We start from the raw sequence: 22,429 nt of genomic DNA on the forward strand, positions 1-22,429 counted from the left end.
GTCACCTAATTTCCTTTTCCTGTTTTTTGTTTTACATATTTCCCCATGTGTGCAGTGTTGTCTGTGTCATAGCTCAACTGATAGGCATGTTTGCCTTGGCATATCATATTTCAGCTTGCCAGAAAGAAAAAAAGACAGCTGGAAAGACACTGCATTAGTTTTCTACTAAAAATCATAAGAAAAATGCTGTTTTTTTTGGGTTGTGGACATACTACAGAGCTGAAACTTGACAGGTACACTTTTTAGACCCCCCAGACACTAAATACAAAAAATGACATGCCTGCCTAAAAAAATGCCCGATAAATGCCTGCAAGAGAAAAAGACAGCCGCAGAGAAGCCGTATTCCTGAAAATATAAGAAAAATGCTGTTTTTTAGGGGTTCTGGACATGCTACAGATCTGAAACTTGACAGGTACACTTTTGTGACCCCCCAGACACTAAATACAAAAAATGACATGCCTGCCTAAAAAAATGCCCGATAAATGCCTGCAAGAGAAAAAGACAGCCGCAGAGAAGCCGTATTCCTGAAAATATAAGAAAAATGCTGTTTTTTAGGGGTTCTGGACATGCTACAGATCTGAAACTTGACAGGTACACTTTTGTGACCCCCCAGACACTAAATACAAAAAATGACATGCCTGCCTAAAAAAATGCCCGATAAATGCCTGCAAGAGAAAAAGACAGCCGCAGAGAAGCCGTATTCCTGAAAATATAAGAAAAATGCTGTTTTTTAGGGGTTCTGGACATGCTACAGAGCTGAAACTTGACAGGTACACTTTTGTGACCCCCCAGACACTAAATACAAAAAATGACATGCCTGCCTAAAAAAATGCCCGATAAATGCCTGCAAGAGAAAAAGACAGCCGCAGAGAAGCCGTATTCCTGAAAATATAAGAAAAATGCTGTTTTTTAGGGGTTCTGGACATGCTACAGATCTGAAACTTGACAGGTACACTTTTGTGACCCCCCAGACACTAAATACAAAAAATGACATGCCTGCCTAAAAAAATGCCCGATAAATGCCTGCAAGAGAAAAAGACAGCCGCAGAGAAGCCGTATTCCTGAAAATATAAGAAAAATGCTGTTTTTTAGGGGTTCTGGACATGCTACAGAGCTGAAACTTGACAGGTACACTTTTGTGACCCCCCAGACACTAAATACAAAAAATGACATGCCTGCCTAAAAAAATGCCCGATAAATGCCTGCAAGAGAAAAAGACAGCCGCAGAGAAGCCGTATTCCTGAAAATATAAGAAAAATGCTGTTTTTTAGGGGTTCTGGACATGCTACAGATCTGAAACTTGACAGGTACACTTTTGTGACCCCCCAGACACTAAATACAAAAAATGACATGCCTGCCTAAAAAAATGCCCGATAAATGCCTGCAAGAGAAAAAGACAGCCGCAGAGAAGCCGTATTCCTGAAAATATAAGAAAAATGCTGTTTTTTAGGGGTTCTGGACATGCTACAGATCTGAAACTTGACAGGTACACTTTTGTGACCCCCCAGACACTAAATACAAAAAATGACATGCCTGCCTAAAAAAATGCCCGATAAATGCCTGCAAGAGAAAAAGACAGCCGCAGAGAAGCCGTATTCCTGAAAATATAAGAAAAATGCTGTTTTTTAGGGGTTCTGGACATGCTACAGAGCTGAAACTTGACAGGTACACTTTTGTGACCCCCCAGACACTAAATACAAAAAATGACATGCCTGCCTAAAAAAATGCCCGATAAATGCCTGCAAGAGAAAAAGCCAGCCGCAGAGAAGCCGTATTCCTGAAAATATAAGAAAAATGCTGTTTTATAGGGGTTCTGGACATGCTACAGAGCTGAAACTTGACAGGTACACTTTTGTGACCCCCCAGACACTAAATACAAAAAATGACATGCCTGCCTAAAAAAATGCCCGATAAATGCCTGCAAGAGAAAAAGCCAGCCGCAGAGAAGCCGTATTCCTGAAAATATAAGAAAAATGCTGTTTTTTAGGGGTTCTGGACATGCTACAGAGCTGAAACTTGACAGGTACACTTTTTAGACCCCCCAGACACTAAATACAAAAAATGACATGCCTGCCTAAAAAAATGCCCGCTAAATGCCTGCAAGAGAAAAAGCCAGCCGCAGAGAAGCCGTATTCCTGAAAATATAAGAAAAATGCTGTTTTTTAGGGGTTCTGGACATGCTACAGAGCTGAAACTTGACAGGTACACTTTTTAGACCCCCCAGACACTAAATACAAAAAATGACATGCCTGCCTAAAAAAATGCCCGATAAATGCCTGCAAGAGAAAAAGCCAGCCGCAGAGAAGCCGTATTCCTGAAAATATAAGAAAAATGCTGTTTTTTAGGGGTTCTGGACATGCTACAGAGCTGAAACTTGACAGGTACACTTTTTAGACCCCCCAGACACTAAATACAAAAAATGACATGCCTGCCTAAAAAAATGCCCGATAAATGCCTGCAAGAGAAAAAGCCAGCCGCAGAGAAGCCGTATTCCTGAAAATATAAGAAAAATGCTGTTTTTTAGGGGTTCTGGACATGCTACAGAGCTGAAACTTGACAGGTACACTTTTGTGACCCCCCAGACACTAAATACAAAAAATGACATGCCTGCCTAAAAAAATGCCCGATAAATGCCTGCAAGAGAAAAAGCCAGCCGCAGAGAAGCCATATTCCTGAAAATATAAGAAAAATGCTGTTTTTTAGGGGTTCTGGACATGCTACAGAGCTGAAACTTCACAGGTACACTTTTTAGACCCCCCAGATGCTAAATCCAAAGAAATTTTTTATTTTTATTTTTTTTTAATTTTTCCAATAATTGGCTCTCTATCAAAAAATTATAATTTTTAAGAACTTTTTTTTGCGTGATCCCTCTCCGGCATGCCACAGTCCAGGTGTTAGTCCCCTTGAAACAACTTTTCCATCACTATTGTGGCCAGAAAGAGTCCCTGTGTGTTTTAAAATTCGCCTGCCTATTGAAGTCTATGGCGGTTCGCCCGGTTCGCGAACATTTGCCGATGTTCGCGTTCGCCGTTCGCGAACCGCGAATTTTAGGTTCGCGACATCACTAGTGATAGAGAGAGATGTGTGCACATGTATCGTGGGAACCAATTGAACACAACACCTTACATTCTTCAAAATGTTTGGTTGTGTTGACATGAAAAGCCTTTTATTAGCTTTGGTGGAACTGCTACTAACATTCCAAGCCATCTTGTGTAACCTTTTGAACAATTTGCTGTGGAAGTTTGAGTTCAAGGTTTAGGTTCTATCAAAGCTGGAGCACCTAGGATTTATGTGTTAACACCAACAAAGTGCTTGCTCCACTGTCATCTCTACCATCTTCAGGCATCAAAAAACATTTGTGTATTAAGCTTTTGAGTGTAACTATGTAGACAGCAGCAATTTATCATATTTGCTCCAGAGTGTTGAGAAAAGCCACCCAATATACTCCAAAGCATATTTGTTGAGGCACATTTATTACAATCCTTGTTTGCCTCATTTTGCCTCAAGCTAATTATCCTATCTTTTTCTACCCAGGGCACACCCACCTCACCATGGAGGTGGCCATTAGATACCTACGGTGGTGTGGGGCTCGGCTAGCCCTCTTGGAGCGGAGGTTCGGGGGTTGATCCTGACCCTGAAGATCCCTTTATTCGGGAGTATGCCCCATTGGACTGATGTTTCGTCCATGCTTGTTTTTTTAATGTTGCACGTTGCAACCCAAGTTATTTTAGAAAAAATATATTTTTAAATACAAAAATTTTATATACAACATTTTTTATAAAAAATAAATATGTATGTTTTCTTAAAAAATTAGTTTGTGTTTTTTTCCACATTGAATCTCTTGTGTGTTGTATTTGTTTAGTCTATTCTGAATTCGGTGGTCTGTAATTGTTTGCATGTTGGCTTTGGTTTATGTTCTCCATGAGACCTGTATTGAGGCTAAATTTGAAGGGAGACCTTTTTTTTGGGTCATTATGTGAAGATTGAGTTTAGAAAATGGAAATGTAACCATATGTTTGGAGATAGAGAAGCACGTGTGTAGAAAGGCCTACATTAACCAGGGCCCTTACTTGGCCAACAACACTCCCAAAATACCAGAGATCAAAAACAAACTAATCAGTTGCTATATAAATTTATTGCATCACAAAATACAAATGTATAAATAATATCCTGCCACCCTCAAATAAAAAAAAAAGGGGCCCCACAATTTGGCCAATGGTCACATATATCCAGAACAAATAATATATAAAATAATTATCCAAAATCACTAAAATAAATAAAAATAAGGTGGTGGCTGATGAGGTGCGCTTTAACCAGGAAAAAAACCAAACAAAATCTGTTGCGCCAACATGAGTTTCTGCTCTGGGTCAGCTGCAGCAGTTGTGCCAGTTGTGCCAGTTGAAGTAGTGCCTGCTGTTGTGGCTACTGTGGCTGCTGTTGTGGCTGTGGCTGCTGCTGTGGCTGCTGCAGATCCCCCCAGGCTACTTGCTGCTGGTGGTGCAAGGGTTGTGAAGATGTGTGGGGACTTGTGCTGGATTGTTTGATGGTGTGGGCCACGGTGCGAGGGTAAGTGAGATGTCGGTGTGGTGACAAATAAGGGGAACGAATAAAACACAAAAAAATCCTGCGCTAATAGTGAGTAAAACAAGTGAGCAAAAATGAATAAATGTGAAAGCAGCTGAAAACACTTGACCAATAGTAAGATCAACAATATAAGGCAAAAAATAGTGCAGCGCTATCTAATATGGTGTAACCCATAAATCAAAGAGAAGCATTAAATGACATAAATAACACAGTGAAAAAAAAAGTCCATGAAGTGTGTTCCGAAAATTAATAGTGAGTAGTGGTAAAAAGTCCCAGAGAGGTGATGATAGACCCGAAGACTTGGAATCCATAGGTAAAGGCAGGGGTACAACCGTGGGATGTAAGTAGCAAAATGGCAGCTTACCAGAAGCTCAGGCCTCCAACTTAATGGAATGGCCATATGCGCTAAAGCAATGATTCCAAATGGATCACCTCCTCCAGAGACCAGGTATCCAGGTAAATTCCTCTATATCACATAAGAACTCCACACATGGTATCATAAAATATGGAAGGAAATAAGCAGCACATAGCGTAATTCCATAAAGTTTGCATAAGGTTTTATTAAGATTGCACTTACATGGGTAGCTTTGTATAGAGGCACATCGAAAAAAAACATCCAAGGCCGATGCATAGAATTGCGGCATCCCGCGTGTATGTGAGCCGGCGTCTAGGGGGCGTGACAGTTGTGCGTCCAGTACCGCCCGACCGGTTTCGTCACATGTGACGTCGTCCGGGGCGTGGTTGGTCGGTCGGGCGGTACTGGTACACTTCATGGACTTTTTTGTTCACTGTGTTATTTATGTCATTTAATGCTTCACTTTGATTTATGGGTTACACCATATTGAATAAGGGGAACGGCCTGGGGAGGAGTGAACCGAGAAAGGTGTGGAGGGATGGTAGCCTGTTGGAAGGGGTATTGTGGAACCAGTTCACAAAGAGGTTGTGCAGAAGGATTGCTCATTGAGGGGTGTGAGATTTGGAAGGGACTGTGAAGTGCTGTGAAGTGCTGGGAGTGGCTACAGGAGGAATTGTCCCCTCCCCAGCTGCCTGCCCAGTGGCCAACACTGGCGTCGCCCTCCCACTAACACAACCTGCAGTGGCAGGCGATTGTGCTGCTTGGGAGGGCTCTGCCAATGGGGCATCTTCAGCTCCAACCAGGCGTTGGCGTGTGTCCAGCACGTGAGTGTCGACACTTTGCTGATCCTGTGGATGCTGGTCTGCTAACCTTAGCAAGCAGTCACGCATATCCTGTTGAACCTGTAACAAAGCTGTCAGATTTGTGGCCATCATTGATACAGATTCCTGTATGAGCCCTTGCAACCGTACTAACTAAATTCATTAGCAGGCCTCCTTGACTCATTTTGGAGCCGATACTCGGCAAGCAGCATCTGGGCCACATCCAGCAGAGATGGACGAGGTGGGGTAGGTGACAATCCCGCTGCATCCAATGCTGGCTGAAATCAAAAGAAAAAGACAAAATATTTAGAAAACATCATTACAAAAGAGTTAAGATTAGTTAGACAACCTAAACACCCCAAGCAGAACTTAGAACAGTTGGATGTGCTTCTAATAAGCACTTGATCATTGTAATGTTATCCAAGCTAGCAACACTTCTGATAATGGGTACATATTATGTTTTTATTACTAATATTACAATGGCAAAACAGTTTCTACATTAACCAGTTCAAAACTAGCCCTGGTCTGGTAGGTTCATTCTGGTTTTGTAAAGTCTGTTACTACACCAATGACTTTCAACATCTAAGTAAGTTGTCTAAAATCTGGCCAGAAATTGGCTACATGACACCCCCACAAAAACACACATGAAGTTTGACATGGAAAATCAAAGACTGGCAGGACTTTAAAAGTCCTGTGTGTTTTAGAAACTTTTGGGGCCCCCGAAATGATACAATAATTCCCTGACGTTCAGGATCTAATTCTTGTGGTGCTGGTGCATCGTCAGAATGTCCCTGCACAAATTTCACGCAGACAATGTAAGCCACATCTAGCCAAAAAACCGTACTAGAATTTAAATGGAACATTTGCACCTTGTTCCCTTAGATCACATACCCCAGCATTGGATGCAGAATCCCCGCCAGCTCCTGATCCAACTCCAGCTGCTCCTTCAAGAGGGGCCTGATGTTCTTTGAAAAAAGAGCAAGAAAAGGCTTAGGAAATAACCTTATGCAGTAAGGATTTGGGGCAAATTTCAATCCTAGCTTCATGAATTAAGCATTGAGGCCAAACATTCAAAAGTGTTTCCCTGGGCTCATAGGACACTTGCTAGCACCCTCCCAAAGGCTCAGAAGGCATGGTCAGAATACTAAATAGGGCACCCATGAATGATGACAACGGCGATTTGAATGCTGACAACGACATCTAAAAGCCAACACTCTTTCTAAAGAAATGACATTTGCTTCAACTGGGTTAACAATAACATTCAGAAAAATAAACATTAGCAATACAAACCAACACCTTCCTCCAGGCCTTGCTGCACTGGGGGGGGGGGGGGGGGTTCCCTGCCGCTGCTCTTCTGTAAAGAGGACATAGCAATATGAGCTATCATTGAAAGGAGAAAATAGTCATCTACATTGTTTAGCACAATATGATTTGGGACCTACCAGGAGGAGGGTCAACATGGATGTCACCAGCCGTGAGTCCGTCCGGGTCGCCAAGCTGCATGGGCTGTGGAGGGGCTGAGATCCGTGCTACAGATGAACAAATTGGAGGTGTTGGGAAAAAAACAAAACAATTTGAAGGCCAAGTAGAAAAGTCAATTCATGTCACACATAGGATAGTAGTTAATAGTTTCACAACAACTCACACAATTTACATCTAAGTTAATAACCTACCTTGGTGCAAAGCATCTGTATCGACGTCCTCCCTGGAATGAATGGTGTCGGGGCCAAGGATCTTCAAAAAAGGCAATTCATAAGTCCAGAGAGAACATTTAGCACCTGGATCCAGCCGACCTTCTTGGTCATAAAGGCCCTCCGCAGCCCATGCAGTTAGCTTTTTCCGAACGGACCCACGGATGTCATTGACCCTCTTCCGCACATTAGTAGTAGAGCGGCGTGTACCACCCAGTGCATTTACGGCATCCCGAATTTCCTCCCACAATCGTAACCTCTCAGTGGTAGAGGTAGCCTGGGCCCTGGTCCCTTGTAGGCGATCATATCTTGCCATATAGGCCTGGACCAGGACCCAGCTCTGATCGAAGTAGAAACAGGGAAGCAGGGGGACTGAGGACAAGCTGCCTCTCGTGGAAGTTCCCGCTCCAGGACTACTGGGAGGAGAGGCAGCTGTCAATGGGTCTGTGGTAGTGAGCCCTTATAGATCCCCAGCACAGGATTCCCCAGGGTGCGGAGTCTAAGCCCCAGCCTGCTTCTTCACCAGGGCCCCTGATGGTGGGGATGGACTTGCAGCAGACTGGAACCAGGTCGCGGCCCCAAGGTAGCCCCAGCTGAGAATGTGGAGACCGCTGGCGTGTGCAGGGTAAACAGGAGACTATAAGGAGATCCAAGAGACAAGCCGAGGTCAGGACAGGCAGCAGACAAACGTAGACGGAGAAACAAAGCCGGGTCGGTACACAGGAGATCAGATACAATAGCCAAGGGATACACGGATGGGAGCTCAGAGAACAGCGAAGTTGCTCAAGCAAGGAACAGTGCACTGAGCATGTGTATATATAGGGAAGCAAACAGGGAGGTGACCCAGGAAGTAATTGACAGGAACAGGATATAATCCACAATGGAACAGGCGACGCCCATAGGAAACAGAGAAGCCCAAACACCACATGTGAAGGGAGGCAAAACAGAAGCACTGCAGCAAGGAGGTAAGAATATACAGACAAAACTATAGGCTAACTTGTGACAGTACCCCCCCTCTTACGGGGCCTCCCCACCCATTTGGGCCCAGCCTTGAGAGGAAACTTCTGATGAAAAAGTTTCACCAAACGAGGTGCAGAAACATCAGTGGAAGGAATCCAACATCTCTCCTCAGGACCATATCCTTTCCAGTCCACTAGATACAAGAGCCTCCCCCTGGAGAATTTGGAATCCAAGATTTGCTTGATTTCGTACTGATCCGAAGTACTGGCTATTGGAGAAGGACGACGAATAGGACGAGAAAACCTATTGATGATGTATGGTCTCAGGAGAGAAACATGGAAAACATTGGGGATTTTTAGATGTGACAGGAGACGGAGCTTAAAAGCGACAGGGTTAACCTGGCAGAGGATTGTAAAGGGACCAATGAAACGGGGAGCAAACTTCATAGAGGGTATCCTGAGACGGATATTCTTGGTAGAGAGCCAAACCTTATCACCAGGGAGAATTTTGGGGATCACACGGCGATGACGATCTGCAGCTACTTTGTACCTGGAAGCCGCCAGATGTAAATTCTTGGAAACATCTGCCCAGATAGAATTGAGGGACCGTTGCACCTCTGCGGCTGCCGGCACCTCAGCAGAGATCGGAACAGGAAATGGTACTGAAGGATGGCGGCCAAATACCGTGAAGAAGGGAGACTCACCAGTGCTGGCATTAGCATGGTTATTGAGGGCAATTTCTGCCCAGGGTAAAAGGTCTACCCAATCATCCTGATGGGCAGAAATGAAGGCACGAAGATACCGTTCCACATTCTGGTTAACCCTTTCTGTTTGACCATTTGACTGCGGATGAAAAGCTGAGGAGAAATCCAACTTGATTCCAAATGACGTGGCCAGGGCTCTCCAGAAGCGGGCCGTAAACTGAACTCCTCTATCTGAGACAATGTGTGAGGGCATACCATGGAGACGAAAGATTTCCCTAATGAAGATGGAAGCCAAAGTGACAGCAGAGGGTAGGCCTGGAAGTGGAGTTAAGTGACACATTTTAGAAAACCTGTCCACCACCACCCAGATAACGGTGGAACCCGCTGATGGGGGTAGTTCAGATATAAAGTCCATAGAGATGCAGCGCCACGGTACATCTGGAACAGGTAGAGGTAACAGGAGACCTTCTGGAGCTGAAGTAGAAGACTTAGACTGCACGCAAATGGAGCAAGCCTGGACATATTCCTCAACATCCTTCCGGAGTGAGGGCCACCAGTAGTAACGCAGCAGGAAGGCACAAGTGCGTTGCACACCAGGATGTCCAGAGAGTTTAGAGTCATGTGCCCATTTGAGAAGCTTGGGGCGAAGGGAGGGCCTCACAAAAGTCTTTCCGGGAGGGATACGTGGAGACTGAAGGTGAGTGGAGGCCAGGAAACAATTGGCAGGAATAATATGTTCAGGTTCAATATGACACTCTGAGTCAGCAACGTCAAATGATCTGGACAAGGCATCCGCACGAGCATTCTTGGAGCCGGGCCGGAAGGTGATGTCAAAATTAAACCTGGCAAAAAAGAGAGCCCATCGTGCTTGCCTGGGATTTAAACGTCGGACGGACTGCAGATACTGGAGGTTCTTATGATCGGTATAGATCAGAATACGATGAGGAGACCCCTCCAGTAGATGTCGCCATTCTTGCAGTGCCAGCTTGATAGCCAGAAGCTCCCGATCCCCGATGGTGTAATTTTTCTCTGCATCAGAAAACTTCTTAGAGAAAAAGGCACAGGGGCGGAGCTTACTGTCATGCCTTTGGAGAAGGACGGCACCCACTCCCAAGGATGAAGCATCTACTTCCAAGAAGAAAGGCTGAAGAATGTCAGGACGTTTGAGAATAGATGCCGATAGGAAGGCCGATTTGAGCTTGTGGAAAGCCTCGACAGCTTCAGGAGGCCAGGCTCTGGCATTGGCACCCTTCCGGGTCAAGGAGGTAATGGGTGCCACCAGATAGGAGTAATCAGGGATGAACTGGCGATAGAAATTGGTGAATCCCGAGAACCGTTGTGTTGCTTTTAGACCAGAAGGCTGAGGCCAGTTGGAGATGGCCTGAAGTTTGGCAGGATCCATAAGCAGCCCTTTATCTGTGACTATGTAGCCTAATAAAGGAACTTGGCTTTGCTCAAAGAGGCACTTCTCCAACTTCACATACAAGCGGTGGTCCCGAAGACGTTGAAGAACAGTACAAACATGCTGGCGATGAGTGTTCAAATCTGGAGAAAAGAGGAGTATGTCATCGAGATACACGATGACACAAACATATAGGAGATCAGAAAAAATGTAATTAACAAAGTTCTGGAAGACAGCTGGGGCGTTACACAAGCCAAAAGGCATTACGAGATATTCATAGTGCCCATCTCTGGTGTTAAAAGCGGTTTTCCATTCATCCCCCTCTCGAATCCTAATCAAATTGTATGCTCCACGGATGTCCAACTTGGTGAAAATATGAGCATCTCGTAGCCTGTCAAAAAGTTCATAAATCAAGGGTAACGGGTACCGATTCTTAATGGTGATGGCATTGAGACCTCTATAATCAATGCAGGGCCGGAGTGTACCATCCTTTTTCTCCACAATGAAGAACCCAGCCCCAGCAGGAGAATTGAATTTACGTATAAATCCTTTCTGCAGATTTTCCTGGATGTACTTGGACATGGCTTGGGTCTCCGGGATGGAGAGAGGGTAGACTCTACCTCGGAGTGGTGAAGCCTCGGGTTGGAGGTCAATCGCACGTAGGGACGATGAGGAGGCAAACTGTCAGCAGCTTTTTTGCAAAAGACATCTCGGAAGGCCAGATACTGCCGAGGAAGAATTGGAGAGGTAGAGACCTCAGCCACAGGTACACGGAGAGGTGGAGACACCTTAGGGAGACAGGTCTGATGGCATTGCGACCCCCAAGATAACACTTGGCCAGAGTTCCAATCCAGATAAGGTGAGTATTTCTTCAACCATGGAAGTCCAAGAATGATGGGACTAGAAGACTTGGGAAGTATCAGGAAGGAGACTTCCTCCCGATGAGGGACACCGACATGCATGGTGATACGAGGCTGTTCTGAAGCGTAGGGGTCCGAAGGCCAAGGTCGACCCATCCACTGCCAAAACAGCTAGAGGCATAGCTAGGGGAACTAGAGGAATGCCCAGTTCAGTGGCCAAAGACTGCTCAATGAAATTCCCGGCTGCTCCAGAGTCTACATATGCAGAAACTTGATATGAATTTAGGGCCCAATGAATAGAGACGGGTATAACAAATCGAGGGTAGGTGGCAGAGTTCAGATTCTGGTCTAGATCGCCTCCCTCTGAGTGACCTAGACCCGAGAGTTTCCCGGACGGACGGGGCAGGATTTTATCATATGACCACCAGCTCCGCAGTAAAGACACAGGCCGAGTCTCAGGCGACGGGAGCTCTCTTGTGGAGCGAGGCGTGTCCGGCCTAATTGCATGGGTTCTTCAGAAGCCAATACTGTGGGAGAGATGGGTTGTTCCGGAATGTTCTGGACAACAGAAGCAAGGTGACCCAGTGGGGGGTGACGTGACACAGTCCTTTCCAGATCTCGCTCCTGGAAGCGAACATCAATTTGGATGCTAAGGGAAATCAAGCCATCCATGGTGGTGGGTATAGTTCTGCCAGCTAGTTCGTCCTTAATACGATCTGCAAGACCTTGCCAAAATGTTGCAGTAAGAGCCTTGTTGTTCCATGCCAGTTCCAAAGCCAAGGTGCGAAACTGAACTGCATATTGACCAACAGTCATGTTTCCTTGACGAAGACGAAGAAGGGCTCCAGAAGCAGATGAGGCCCTGCCAGGCACATCAAAGGTATTAAGGAAAGCTCGTAGGAAGGCAGAGAGACTGGAAACGGTACGATCTTGACGCTCCCACAGCGGCGAGGCCCAAACCAAAGCTGGTCCCGACAGGAGTGAAATCATGTACGCCACCTTGGAACGATCAGTAGGAAAGTAATGGCCTGCTAGCTCGAAGTGGATTGAGCACTGATTGATGAATCCCCGACAAGCTTTGGGGTCCCAAGAGAAGCGAGATGGCGGAGGCAGCTGGAGTTTTGCAGGACTGACCTCTGCTGGAGGGACTGCGGAAGCGGAAGCGACAGGGGCGGACACAGGAGCTGGAACGGAGGAAGCGGGAGTAGGCACAATCTGCAGCTGATGGGAAGAAAGAGCCTGCAGACACTGCATAATCTGTTCTTGATAAGCCTGCTGAACGTCAACTCTCTGCTCCAAACTCTGAAGTTGATCCTGAAGTGGCTGCGGTGTCTCCGACGAGGTCATGGCTTGAGCAAACTGTCAACGAGTCAGTGGTAGTGAGCCCTTATAGATCCCCAGCTCAGGATTCCCCAGGGCGCGGAGTCTAAGCTCCAGCCTGCTTCTTTACCAGGGCCCCTGATGGTGGGGATAGACTTGCAGCAGACTGGAACCAGGTCACGGCCCCCAGGTAGGCCCGGCTGAGGATGTGGAGACCGCTGGCTTGTGCAGGCTAAACAGGAGACTATAAGGAGATCTAAGAGACAAGCCGAGGTCAGGACAGGCAGCAGACGAACATAGACGGAGAAACGAAGCCGGGTCGGTACACAGGAGATCAGATACAATAACCAAGGGATACACGGATGGGAGCTCAGAGAACAGCAATGTTGCTCAAGCAAGGGGCAGTGCACTGAGCATGTGTATATATAGGGAAGCATACAGGGAGGTGACACAGAAAGTAATTGACAGGAACAGGATATAACCCACAGTGGAGCAGGCGACGCCCATAGAAGCCCAAACACCACATGTGAAGGGAAGCAAGACAGAAGCACTGCAGCAAGGAGGTAAGAATATACAGACAAAACTATAGGCTAACTTGTGACCGTCTGTTTCTTCTGTCCAGGCCTATCGTGACACATTAACAATAAGTATATATTTGGATGAGAAATGTCATACTGAACGAATTAAGGTCATACATGTCCACACTAGCACATTTAGAAGGGAAGATAGCTGTCAGATATGCCCTGGGTGACAGGTTTATCTGAGCTATCCTATGTTTAGTATCCCTGGATGCGAGATTCAATGCTGAACCATAATCTATGAGTTTCGAGAATGTAACCGGTAAATTTAGGAAGATATGAATAGTGGTAAAAAACTGTCGATAGAGGAGTGACCTGATATTGTCATAAACTCAGGACAGCCCATGGCCACTCTGTTTTATTGGTCAGGGACATCTGTCAACACCCCTTTGATCCCAGAGAAAAAGAGAGATCCCTAACAAGTGGGAGTTCTCATGGAACCATCAAAGCAGGAACATCTGTCAAGTTTTAGAACCAATAACACCTGGGCTCATTGACTGAAATCTGATAGCACCCAGGACATTGACTGCAAGTATTTTTCCTCTACAATTCTACCTTATTTTGCTATTGCTGAATTATGTCCCCATGTCTTTGAAACACATTTTTTTTTTCTGTAAGTATTTTATTTGCACCAACTTTGAACTTTTCATTATCAAAACCTTATTTTGAAAAGTGTTAACCTTGTCCCTAAGCTCGTAATGTAAGCTAACCAAGAACCTGTCTCTTTAAGAGTGCTACTGTATAGAATAAATCCTCTGAACATACCTGTCTGTGGTGACAGTGTGCTTTACAGATGGTTATTCTAAAGTCATAATTGATATTTCTAAAATTATGAGCTTCCCCCTGCTCGGACCAAAACAGGGGTTAATTACAAAAAAGGGGTTAATTACTTAATTAGCCCAGTGACAATCCCTCTCAGGCTGCTGGCACCTAGATTGTGGTCCTGCGAGCTGGAAAATCTTTGTGCAGGGTGCTGTTGAGAGCGTCATTGTTACATAAGTAACGGCGTGGTGTGAGATTGGCCAGTCCTTTGTCACAAGTTAGTTAAGAGGGCAGGGATCTGATACCCACGTCAGTCACAGTAACCACTAAAGACAATGAGTTAGCAGCTACCATGGAAGACAAAAAATTCTTGAAAATCTCAACCAAGATGATTCCAACAGTTGGATAGCACCTCTATAATTTCATACCCCAAGAAAGAAACTACCAAACAACAGAGGACATGCAGAATAACAGTTTTTTTTTTAAAGCGCAGTTTGAGGAAGCCTGAGATGAAAAAGCACTTTGTGGACTTTATGCAGATGGCGTTTGAGTGTTTGAGAGAGATCATGCTGTGCCTGCACCTCTTCTTAATGGAGGAGAAGAATGTTGGTATCTACCATGCTTTGGTGTCTTCCATCCTCACAAGCCTGATCAAATTAGGGTGGTCTCGACTCCAGTGCTCGCAATAAAGGTGTCTCCCCCAATGACAATCTTCTCCCTGGGCCTAATCTGAACACCAATCCTATAGGAGTTTTACTTTGCTTCGGACAAGAGCCAATTGCTGTTATGGCTGACATTCAGCAAATGTTCCACTGTTTCATCGTCCGTAAAGACTACAGAAACTTCCTCAGGTTCAGATGGTACCGCAATAATGATGTCAATGATGAAGTCATACTCTCCTTCAGTAGCAATTTATGGATTGAAGAAAACAGCTCAAGAGGGTGAGAAGGAATTTAGGTCTAATGCACGACAGTTCGTCGTAAGGAATTTCTATGTAGATGACTCAAATCTCTGCCTACAGAAGAAGAAGCTATTGACCTTGTCACTAGAACCAAGAACATGCTTGCCACTGCAAACCTCAGACTTCACAAAATAATTTCACGCAGCGAAAAGGTCATGAGAACCTTTCCTTCTGATGACTATGGTGTCAGTGTGAAGATATTCCAACTAGGATCTAACCTTTCCATTACGCAAAACAGTCTTGGATTGCTTTGGAATGTTAAGCAAGACACATTCACATTTCAAGTATCAGCCTGTGACAAGTCCTTCACAAAGCGAGGAGTTTTGCCTACAGTGAACAGTATTTATGTTCCCTTGGGTTTTATAGCACCTCATTCCTCTCACATGGGAGGCTCTTGGGAACGCATGATTGGAGTTGCAAGAAAAATCCTGGACTCTATACTACTGGACCAGAAACCTTCCCAGCTTACACATAATATCTTAGTCACTCTACTTGCAGAAGTGTCTGCTATAATCAATGCAAGGCCACTGGTCTCTGTGTCCTCAGATCCAGAGTCTCCAGTAATGCTCACTTCAGCCACTCTTCTTACCCAAAAAATTGGGATAGCCACTATTCCCACAGAGGAACTTGATTTCCCTAATGTTTACAAGCATCAATAGAAACGGGGTTCAACATCTTGCTAATGTGTTTTGGAACTGCAGGAAGATGGAGTTCCTCTCTAACCTTCAAAGCCACAGTAAATGGCAAACTAGTAAACTCAACCTACAAATGGGAGGCATAGTTCTCTTGAAAGACAGATTCCCATCGCAACCATTGGCCTATGGATCTTATTGCAAAGACTATGCCAAGTAATGATGGAAAAGTATGGAAAGTAGAAGTTAAAGTAATGAAAGGAGGTTCAACACACCTTTCCCAGTAATGCATCTCAGCCTCATGTTTCATGGAGTGGATCACATTATGATCTTTTGACCTATCCATTGTTCATTGTTGTAAGATCCTCACAGTTTCTGGATTAAACTTCACAAGATCTTCAAGGTGTCGTCTAGATCTAGTCACTGTCTGTTAATTTAGCTAAGATTGAGGGTTATCGTTATCTCATCACAACTGTAAGTTACAGAGATCACACTTTCAATGCTTACACTGGAGAGGCAGAACCTGGGGCCAGGACGTTTGTCGCCACTACACACGCGGCTCAGTAAATGGGCCCAATAGATCAATCGGAACAATAAATCAAGCTGTATATACTTGTGTTGGTGGAGACATCTCGAGATGTGAGTGGCTTTTTTTACTTTTAATAAATCAAGATTTTAGACAATTTTAGACTATGGGAGTCTCTTCTTTCTTATCGTTCTCCTTCATGTGATTATTTAATTTATGAGAGCTACTGCCTAACCACCTGTTATAAACAGCAGACACAGAGTGATAAACAGCAGACATGGAGTGGTTATTGTCTCTGGGGGAAAAGCGCATTATCTGGTGTATATTCTGATCAGCAACTTGCTCTGGTGAGTTTATATAGTGACATTGGTGACGGAGTATACAACGTGTTTGAAGCACACCATGTAAATTGGTTTGAGAAGTTACATCACGTTTAAAGAGCACATCAATAAGTGGTTTGTGGGACTTGTCATTTCAGCATCTTCATGCATTAAATAGATGGACATTTGAATTGGACACTATAACATTTGATTTTTGCACTTTTTTTTAATAATATGTGAAGATTGTTTATTGTAAGCACATTGCACTTTAATTGTTATGACATGAGCAATATTTATTGTTTTGCACAATTCGCACTATATGGTAGTAGGTATACATTTATAAAGGTTTGCACATGAAATAAGTAATATTTATTACTTTGCGTATTTTGCACAATTGGCAGCAGAAATATATTTATAAAGGATTTGCAAAAACGGGAGGTAAGAGATATCCTTATCATTATATTACAGTATCTCACTAAAGTGAGTACACCCCTCACATTTTTGTAAATATTTTATTATATCTTTTCTTGTGACAAAACTGAAGAAATTACACTTTGCTACAATATAAAGTAGTGAGTGTACAGCTTGTATAACAGTGCAAATCTGCTGTCCCCCAAAAATAACTCAACACACAGCCATTATTGTCTAAACCGCTATCAACAAAAGTGAGTACACCCCTAAGTGAAAATGTCCAACTTGGGCCCAAAGTAAATATTTTGTGGGGCCACCATTATTTTCCAGCACTGTCTCTTGGGCATGGAGTTCACCAGAGGTTCACAGGTTACCACTGGAGTCCTCTTCCACTCCTCCATTACATCACGGAGTTGGTGGATGTTAGAAACCTTGCACTCCTCCACCTTTCATTCGAGGATGCTCCACAGATGCTGAAAAAGGTTTAGGTCTGGAGACATGCTTGGCCAGTCCATCACCTTTACCCTCAGCATCTTTAGCAAGGCAGTGGTCATTTTGGAGGTGGGTTTGGGTTATCATGTTGGAATACTGCCCTGCGGGCCAGTCTCTGAAGGAGGGGATAATGCTCTGCTTCACAGTTCATGTTGGCATTCATGGTTCCCTAAAGGAACTGTGTCTCCCCCAGTGCCGGCAGCACTCATGCAGCCCCAGACCATAACACTCCCACCACCATACTTGACTGTAGGCAAGACACACGTGTCTTTATACTCCTCACCTGGTTGCCGCCATACATGCTTGACACCATCTGAACCAAATAAGTTTATCTTGGTCTCATCAGACCACAGGACATGGTTCCAGTAATCTATGTCCTTGGTCTGCTTGTCTTCAGCAAACTGTTTGGGGGCTTTCTTGTGCATCATTTTTAGAAGGAGCTTCCTTCTGGGACAATAGCCATAGAAGAGTAATAGAGGCTCGTGCCCATTTGCCATGGAGCCCAACCATGTAGGCTACAACTCTCTAGAGCAGTGATGGCGAACCTTGGCACCCCAGATGTTTTGGAACTACATTTCCCATGATGCTCAACTACACTGCAGAGTGTATGAGCATCATGGGAAATGTACTTCCAAAACATCTGGGGTGCTAAGGTTCACCATCACTGCTCTAGAGTAATAATAATTTTCCCATCCACCCTCTGCTGACCCTTTTAAATAAATTAAATATCCCTATTGCAGAGACAAATACAATTTAAACATGCTATCATTTCGAGACTTGTTGTAGTCTCTTTTCTGTGCCAAGCAGCTACTGCAGCTGGAGCTTCAAAGAAGTAAGGCGCCCACCACCCCTAACTTTGCCGGATATAGCATCACATAGAACAAATTAAGGACTCTTAGATGCTGTTTGGCTTCCACAGTCTGTTTGCATTGTACTTCCGCTAAAAAGTCCGGGAAGATTGATACTTTAGCCTCCCCCCCATTTCTAGGTCAGTTCTCTGTCTTGCCAGCTGTAGAATAATCTCTCTATCCTTAAAATGCAATCATTGAGGCAAGAATGTCCTTGACGATGCTGCGGGTATTGGGGCACGGAATGGCACTTTATAAGCCAGCTCTACTGTAAAGAGTGGGGAAAACTTTTCTCTACCAAATACAGACAAAAACCAGGATTTAATAAATTGGGTAGAGTTTTTTTTTACCACCGCTTTTTCCAGCATGCCCACTCTTCAGAGATCATTCAGTTTCACGTTTCAGTTGGTTCTCCATATCCTCTATATCAGTGATGGCAAACCTTGGCACCCCAGATGTTATGGAACTATATTTCCCATGATGCTCATGCACTCGGCAGTGTAGGTGAGCATCATGGGAAATGTAGTCCTAAAACATCTGGGGTGTCAAGGTTCGCCATCACTGCTCTATATGAACCGTGGTATTGAAGGTTTTAGCCAACACATCTTGAGTGTCTTGTTTTAACCACCTTCCGCCCACGCTATAGCCGAAAGACGGCTACAACGCGGGCTCTAATTTCCGGGAGGCCGTCTTTATACGGCCTCCCAGTAACAGGCTCCCTGCGCTCCCGCGAGCGCGCATCGGGGAAAATCTGTGTCGGCCGTGTCCCTTGGACACAGCCAATCACAGATCGTGGTGAAAGGCCAATCACATCGGCCATTTACCACATGATCGGACCGTGCAATGAGAGATGATCTCAAATGTAAACATATGAGATCATCTCTCATCGCCAGCTCTCCTTCCTCACACAGAGACTGCAGTGTGAGGAAGAGGAGAGCTGATCAGTGGTAAGGGGACACAGAGGAATGTATTCAGGGCACTGATCACCAGTGCCCTGATTACACAAGAGCGGAAAAAAATGCCATAACTGCCCACAGCGCCCCCCACCAGTGCCCACAATCAGTGCCCATAGTGCTGCAAGTCAGTGCCCATCAGTGCCTGCTCATCTAGGCACTGATGGGCACTGACTAGCAGCACTATGGGCACTGAGTGTGGACACTGATGGTGCTGCATCAGTGCTCATCAGTGCCGCCCATCAGTGCCACCCGTCAGTGTCCATCAGTGCCACCCATCAGTGTCCATCAGTGCTGCCTCTCAGTGCCCATCAGTGCCGCCTCTCAGTGCCCATCAGTGCCGTCCGTCAGTGCCACCTCTCAGTGCCCAGCAGTGCCACCAATCAGTGCTCATCAGTGCCGCCTATCAGTGCTCATCAGTGCCGCCTATCAGTGCCACCTATCAGTGCTCATCAGTGCGGCATATTAGTACCTCCTCATCAGTGCCACCTCATCAGTGCCCATAAGTGCCACCTCATCGGTGCCTATAAGTGCCACCTCATCAGTGCCCATCAGTGCAGCCTATCAGTGCCCATCAGTGCCACCTCATCAGCGCACATCAGTGAAGGAGAAAAATGTATTTATTTTCAAAATGTACTCACAGAAAATAAGAAAACTTTTTTTTTCAAAATTTTCTGTCTTTTTTCTTTTTTTTTTTGTAAGAAATAAAAAAACCCAGAGGTTATTAAATACCACCAAAAGAAAGCTCTATTTGTGTGAAAAAAATGATAAAAATTTCATAAGGTTACAGTGTAGCATGACCGCGCAATTGTCATTCAAAGCGTGAGAGCGCTGAAAGCTGAAAATTGGCCTGGTCAGGAAGGGGGTAAAAGTGCCCTGTAGGCAAGTGGTTAAAGGAGCCAAGTTGTCCTTCAGGGTGCTTACTCTTACCTCCAGTATTGTGACTCTTTCCTTCAACTTACACATATCCTGACGGATATTCAGGATCTCTTCCTTAATACCTCTCACTTCAACAGTTAGTTGTGATAATGATGCACCATATGTATGTGATAATGATGCACCATATGTATGTACTGCTGGCAAGATTTCTCTTAATGTTGGCTCAGAGGTGTCAAGGTGTCAGTCTCTATAGTATCAGGAGCGCCACTTAACAAGGACTGGTGTCCTGTAAATCACTGTGTTAGTAGTGGAGGAAGATGCTGTGGGCAACAAATCTCTCATACTGGTCTGAAAAAAAAACATTTCTGCCGAGTTCTGCAGGAGCTGAGATGCTGGAGCAGGGCCGCTGATAAGGCAGTACAGCCAGCCCTCCTGTACTGGGCCCAGGTCTCATCAGTTCAAAAGGGGGGCCCAGGCACCTGTTTAGCAGGAGGGCCAACTGTACTGTATTATTGCAGATACTGATCCTCCTCTGTCTCCCACTGCAGCTCTGCCAGCTTCTCCTCCACTCCCTCCCTCTGGCTGCACTGAAAGAGGATTGGTTCTAGCACATGCGTTCCTTCCATCTGCTACCCGTTGGCACACAGGTATATGTCATTTACTGTATATATAGCTAAGTTGCGCTAAATGTTTTATAAATGGCAATGAATGTCAAATTAAGACACAATATGATGTTAACTCCAAGTGAATGTCCTCTTAAAGTCCCAGATATTCTCCAGAAATCAAACACAGTCCAAAATGGAAATTCCCAAGTCAGAAACGTGTATCACCGGTGATGTAGTCTCCTTACCAGATAAAGGAAAGGAAAAAGCCAAACTCAAATTAGGTCTGCCAATCTCAGATCTGCAAGCCCATATTCATCTCAGGTGATGGATGGAAATCATGTAAAGAAAACAGAAGCTTCCATAGCATAATACTGTTGTTAAATGACACCCTGAGAAGTGCACACCACCACCAGAGCAGATAAGGATGAAAGTTATGCACCAGCACCCCTATGTTCCAAATGCTTACCAGAAGATAGGTAAAGGGACACACAAAAGCCACCAAATTCAAAGGTTCAAAAGATCACCCCAACACCACTGCCTCTTTTCTTTATTTCTTTATTTTCTTTATTTTTATTCTCAATTATATTGAGTATATTCGTTTAATGTTTAATTCTATTATCAGTATTGAGGGAATGTGAGGTATCATGCTTCCTGTGACCGATATACAATATTGATTCGTAATTTTAATATTTGTGCCTGTCAGTAGGTGGTGCAATTGACTTTTAGCCTTTAGTGGGCACTGGCATTCAATTTGATGCTAAGGTGACATTAATGTTGCCATATAAACTTTTAGTTTGAAATTCTGGCATCTACCCTCTTGCGAAGTACCCTAGTGTAATCAGTGGCGGTTTGTCATCAGCACGGACATCACTGCCTTTGGTCTTCGGCAAGATGGCGGATGGTCCCGCCCTCGATGGTCACACGGGGCGTGATTCCTAGTGTATTTAAGCGGTGTCGTCAGCAAGCCGCCTGTACCTTGAAAACGTCATATCTGACGAAACGTGCGTCGGTCGCGGCGTGCTGACGTCACCAGCTTGTTGAGGACGGGCGGAAAAGCCGACCGGCCGGCGGCTCATCTCAATCCCTGTATCCACGCTTGATGCTTCCTATGTTTGTGAGTGATATTTACCATTTGTGAATAAAGGGTTTGTTTGGTTTTACACTATCAAGCTTTCTTTTATTACATCCTTGGTTTTGACTTGGAGTGATCGTTCCACCTACTGCTGGCTCCGAGGGTCATCCATGGGACATTTGGCGTTTACCCATATGTGATTTGGTAAGAGGCAGTGGTGTTAAGGTGATCTTTTGAACCTTTGAATTTGGTGGCTTTTGTGTGTGTAATGTTCTGGTACCTTTGGGTACCCTAATTACTCTTTCATAAGTGTATGCGCCCCACCATTCTCTTTTGGTAAGGTGCGCATACACCTTTAAGACTGATGCTGTCATCACTGAGTGCCGGACTGGATGGCTATTTAGATCGCCGGCTCTCACTCACATGTGTTCGTTCAAACTGCTTTGTGCCTTGATGCTAACCTGTCTTGAAGCTCTCATGCTTGCAAGCATACCTCGCTGTCGGAACCACGCTGCACTGATCCCTGTATCCCGCTACCGGATCATCCGCTCTTGCTGAACCTCTCCTCTGCTACATTGCTATTAGTGATAAGTACCCCACAGGGGAAACCTCTATAACCTTTATACTAAAGCTTACACTATCTAGCTCTGCATACTAAGGACTATTACTACATCTGCATTATCTAAGATTGCTA

The 22,429-nt window shown here is 44.8% G+C and overlaps 2 protein-coding genes across 3 annotated transcripts in view; both read left to right on the forward strand.

Moving 5' to 3' along the window:
- The window catches only part of LOC309550410 (uncharacterized protein), a 141,354-nt gene that overhangs the window by 46,274 nt on the left and 72,651 nt on the right, over nucleotides 1–22,429 (forward strand). Inside the window, exon 9 of the mRNA XM_082250794.1 lies at nucleotides 15,058–15,557. Coding sequence (XP_082106920.1) covers nucleotides 15,058–15,557 — 500 coding nt within the window. The remainder of the gene's footprint in view (nucleotides 1–15,057; nucleotides 15,558–22,429) is intronic.
- Nucleotides 1–22,429, forward strand: part of LOC309549135 (ornithine decarboxylase 1-like) — a 131,425-nt gene that overhangs the window by 36,384 nt on the left and 72,612 nt on the right. The window lies entirely within an intron of this gene.

Source organism: Pelophylax lessonae (genome assembly GCF_965119305.1).
Source record: "Pelophylax lessonae genome assembly, chromosome: 3".
In the NCBI taxonomy this organism is placed as follows: domain Eukaryota; kingdom Metazoa; phylum Chordata; class Amphibia; order Anura; family Ranidae; genus Pelophylax; species Pelophylax lessonae.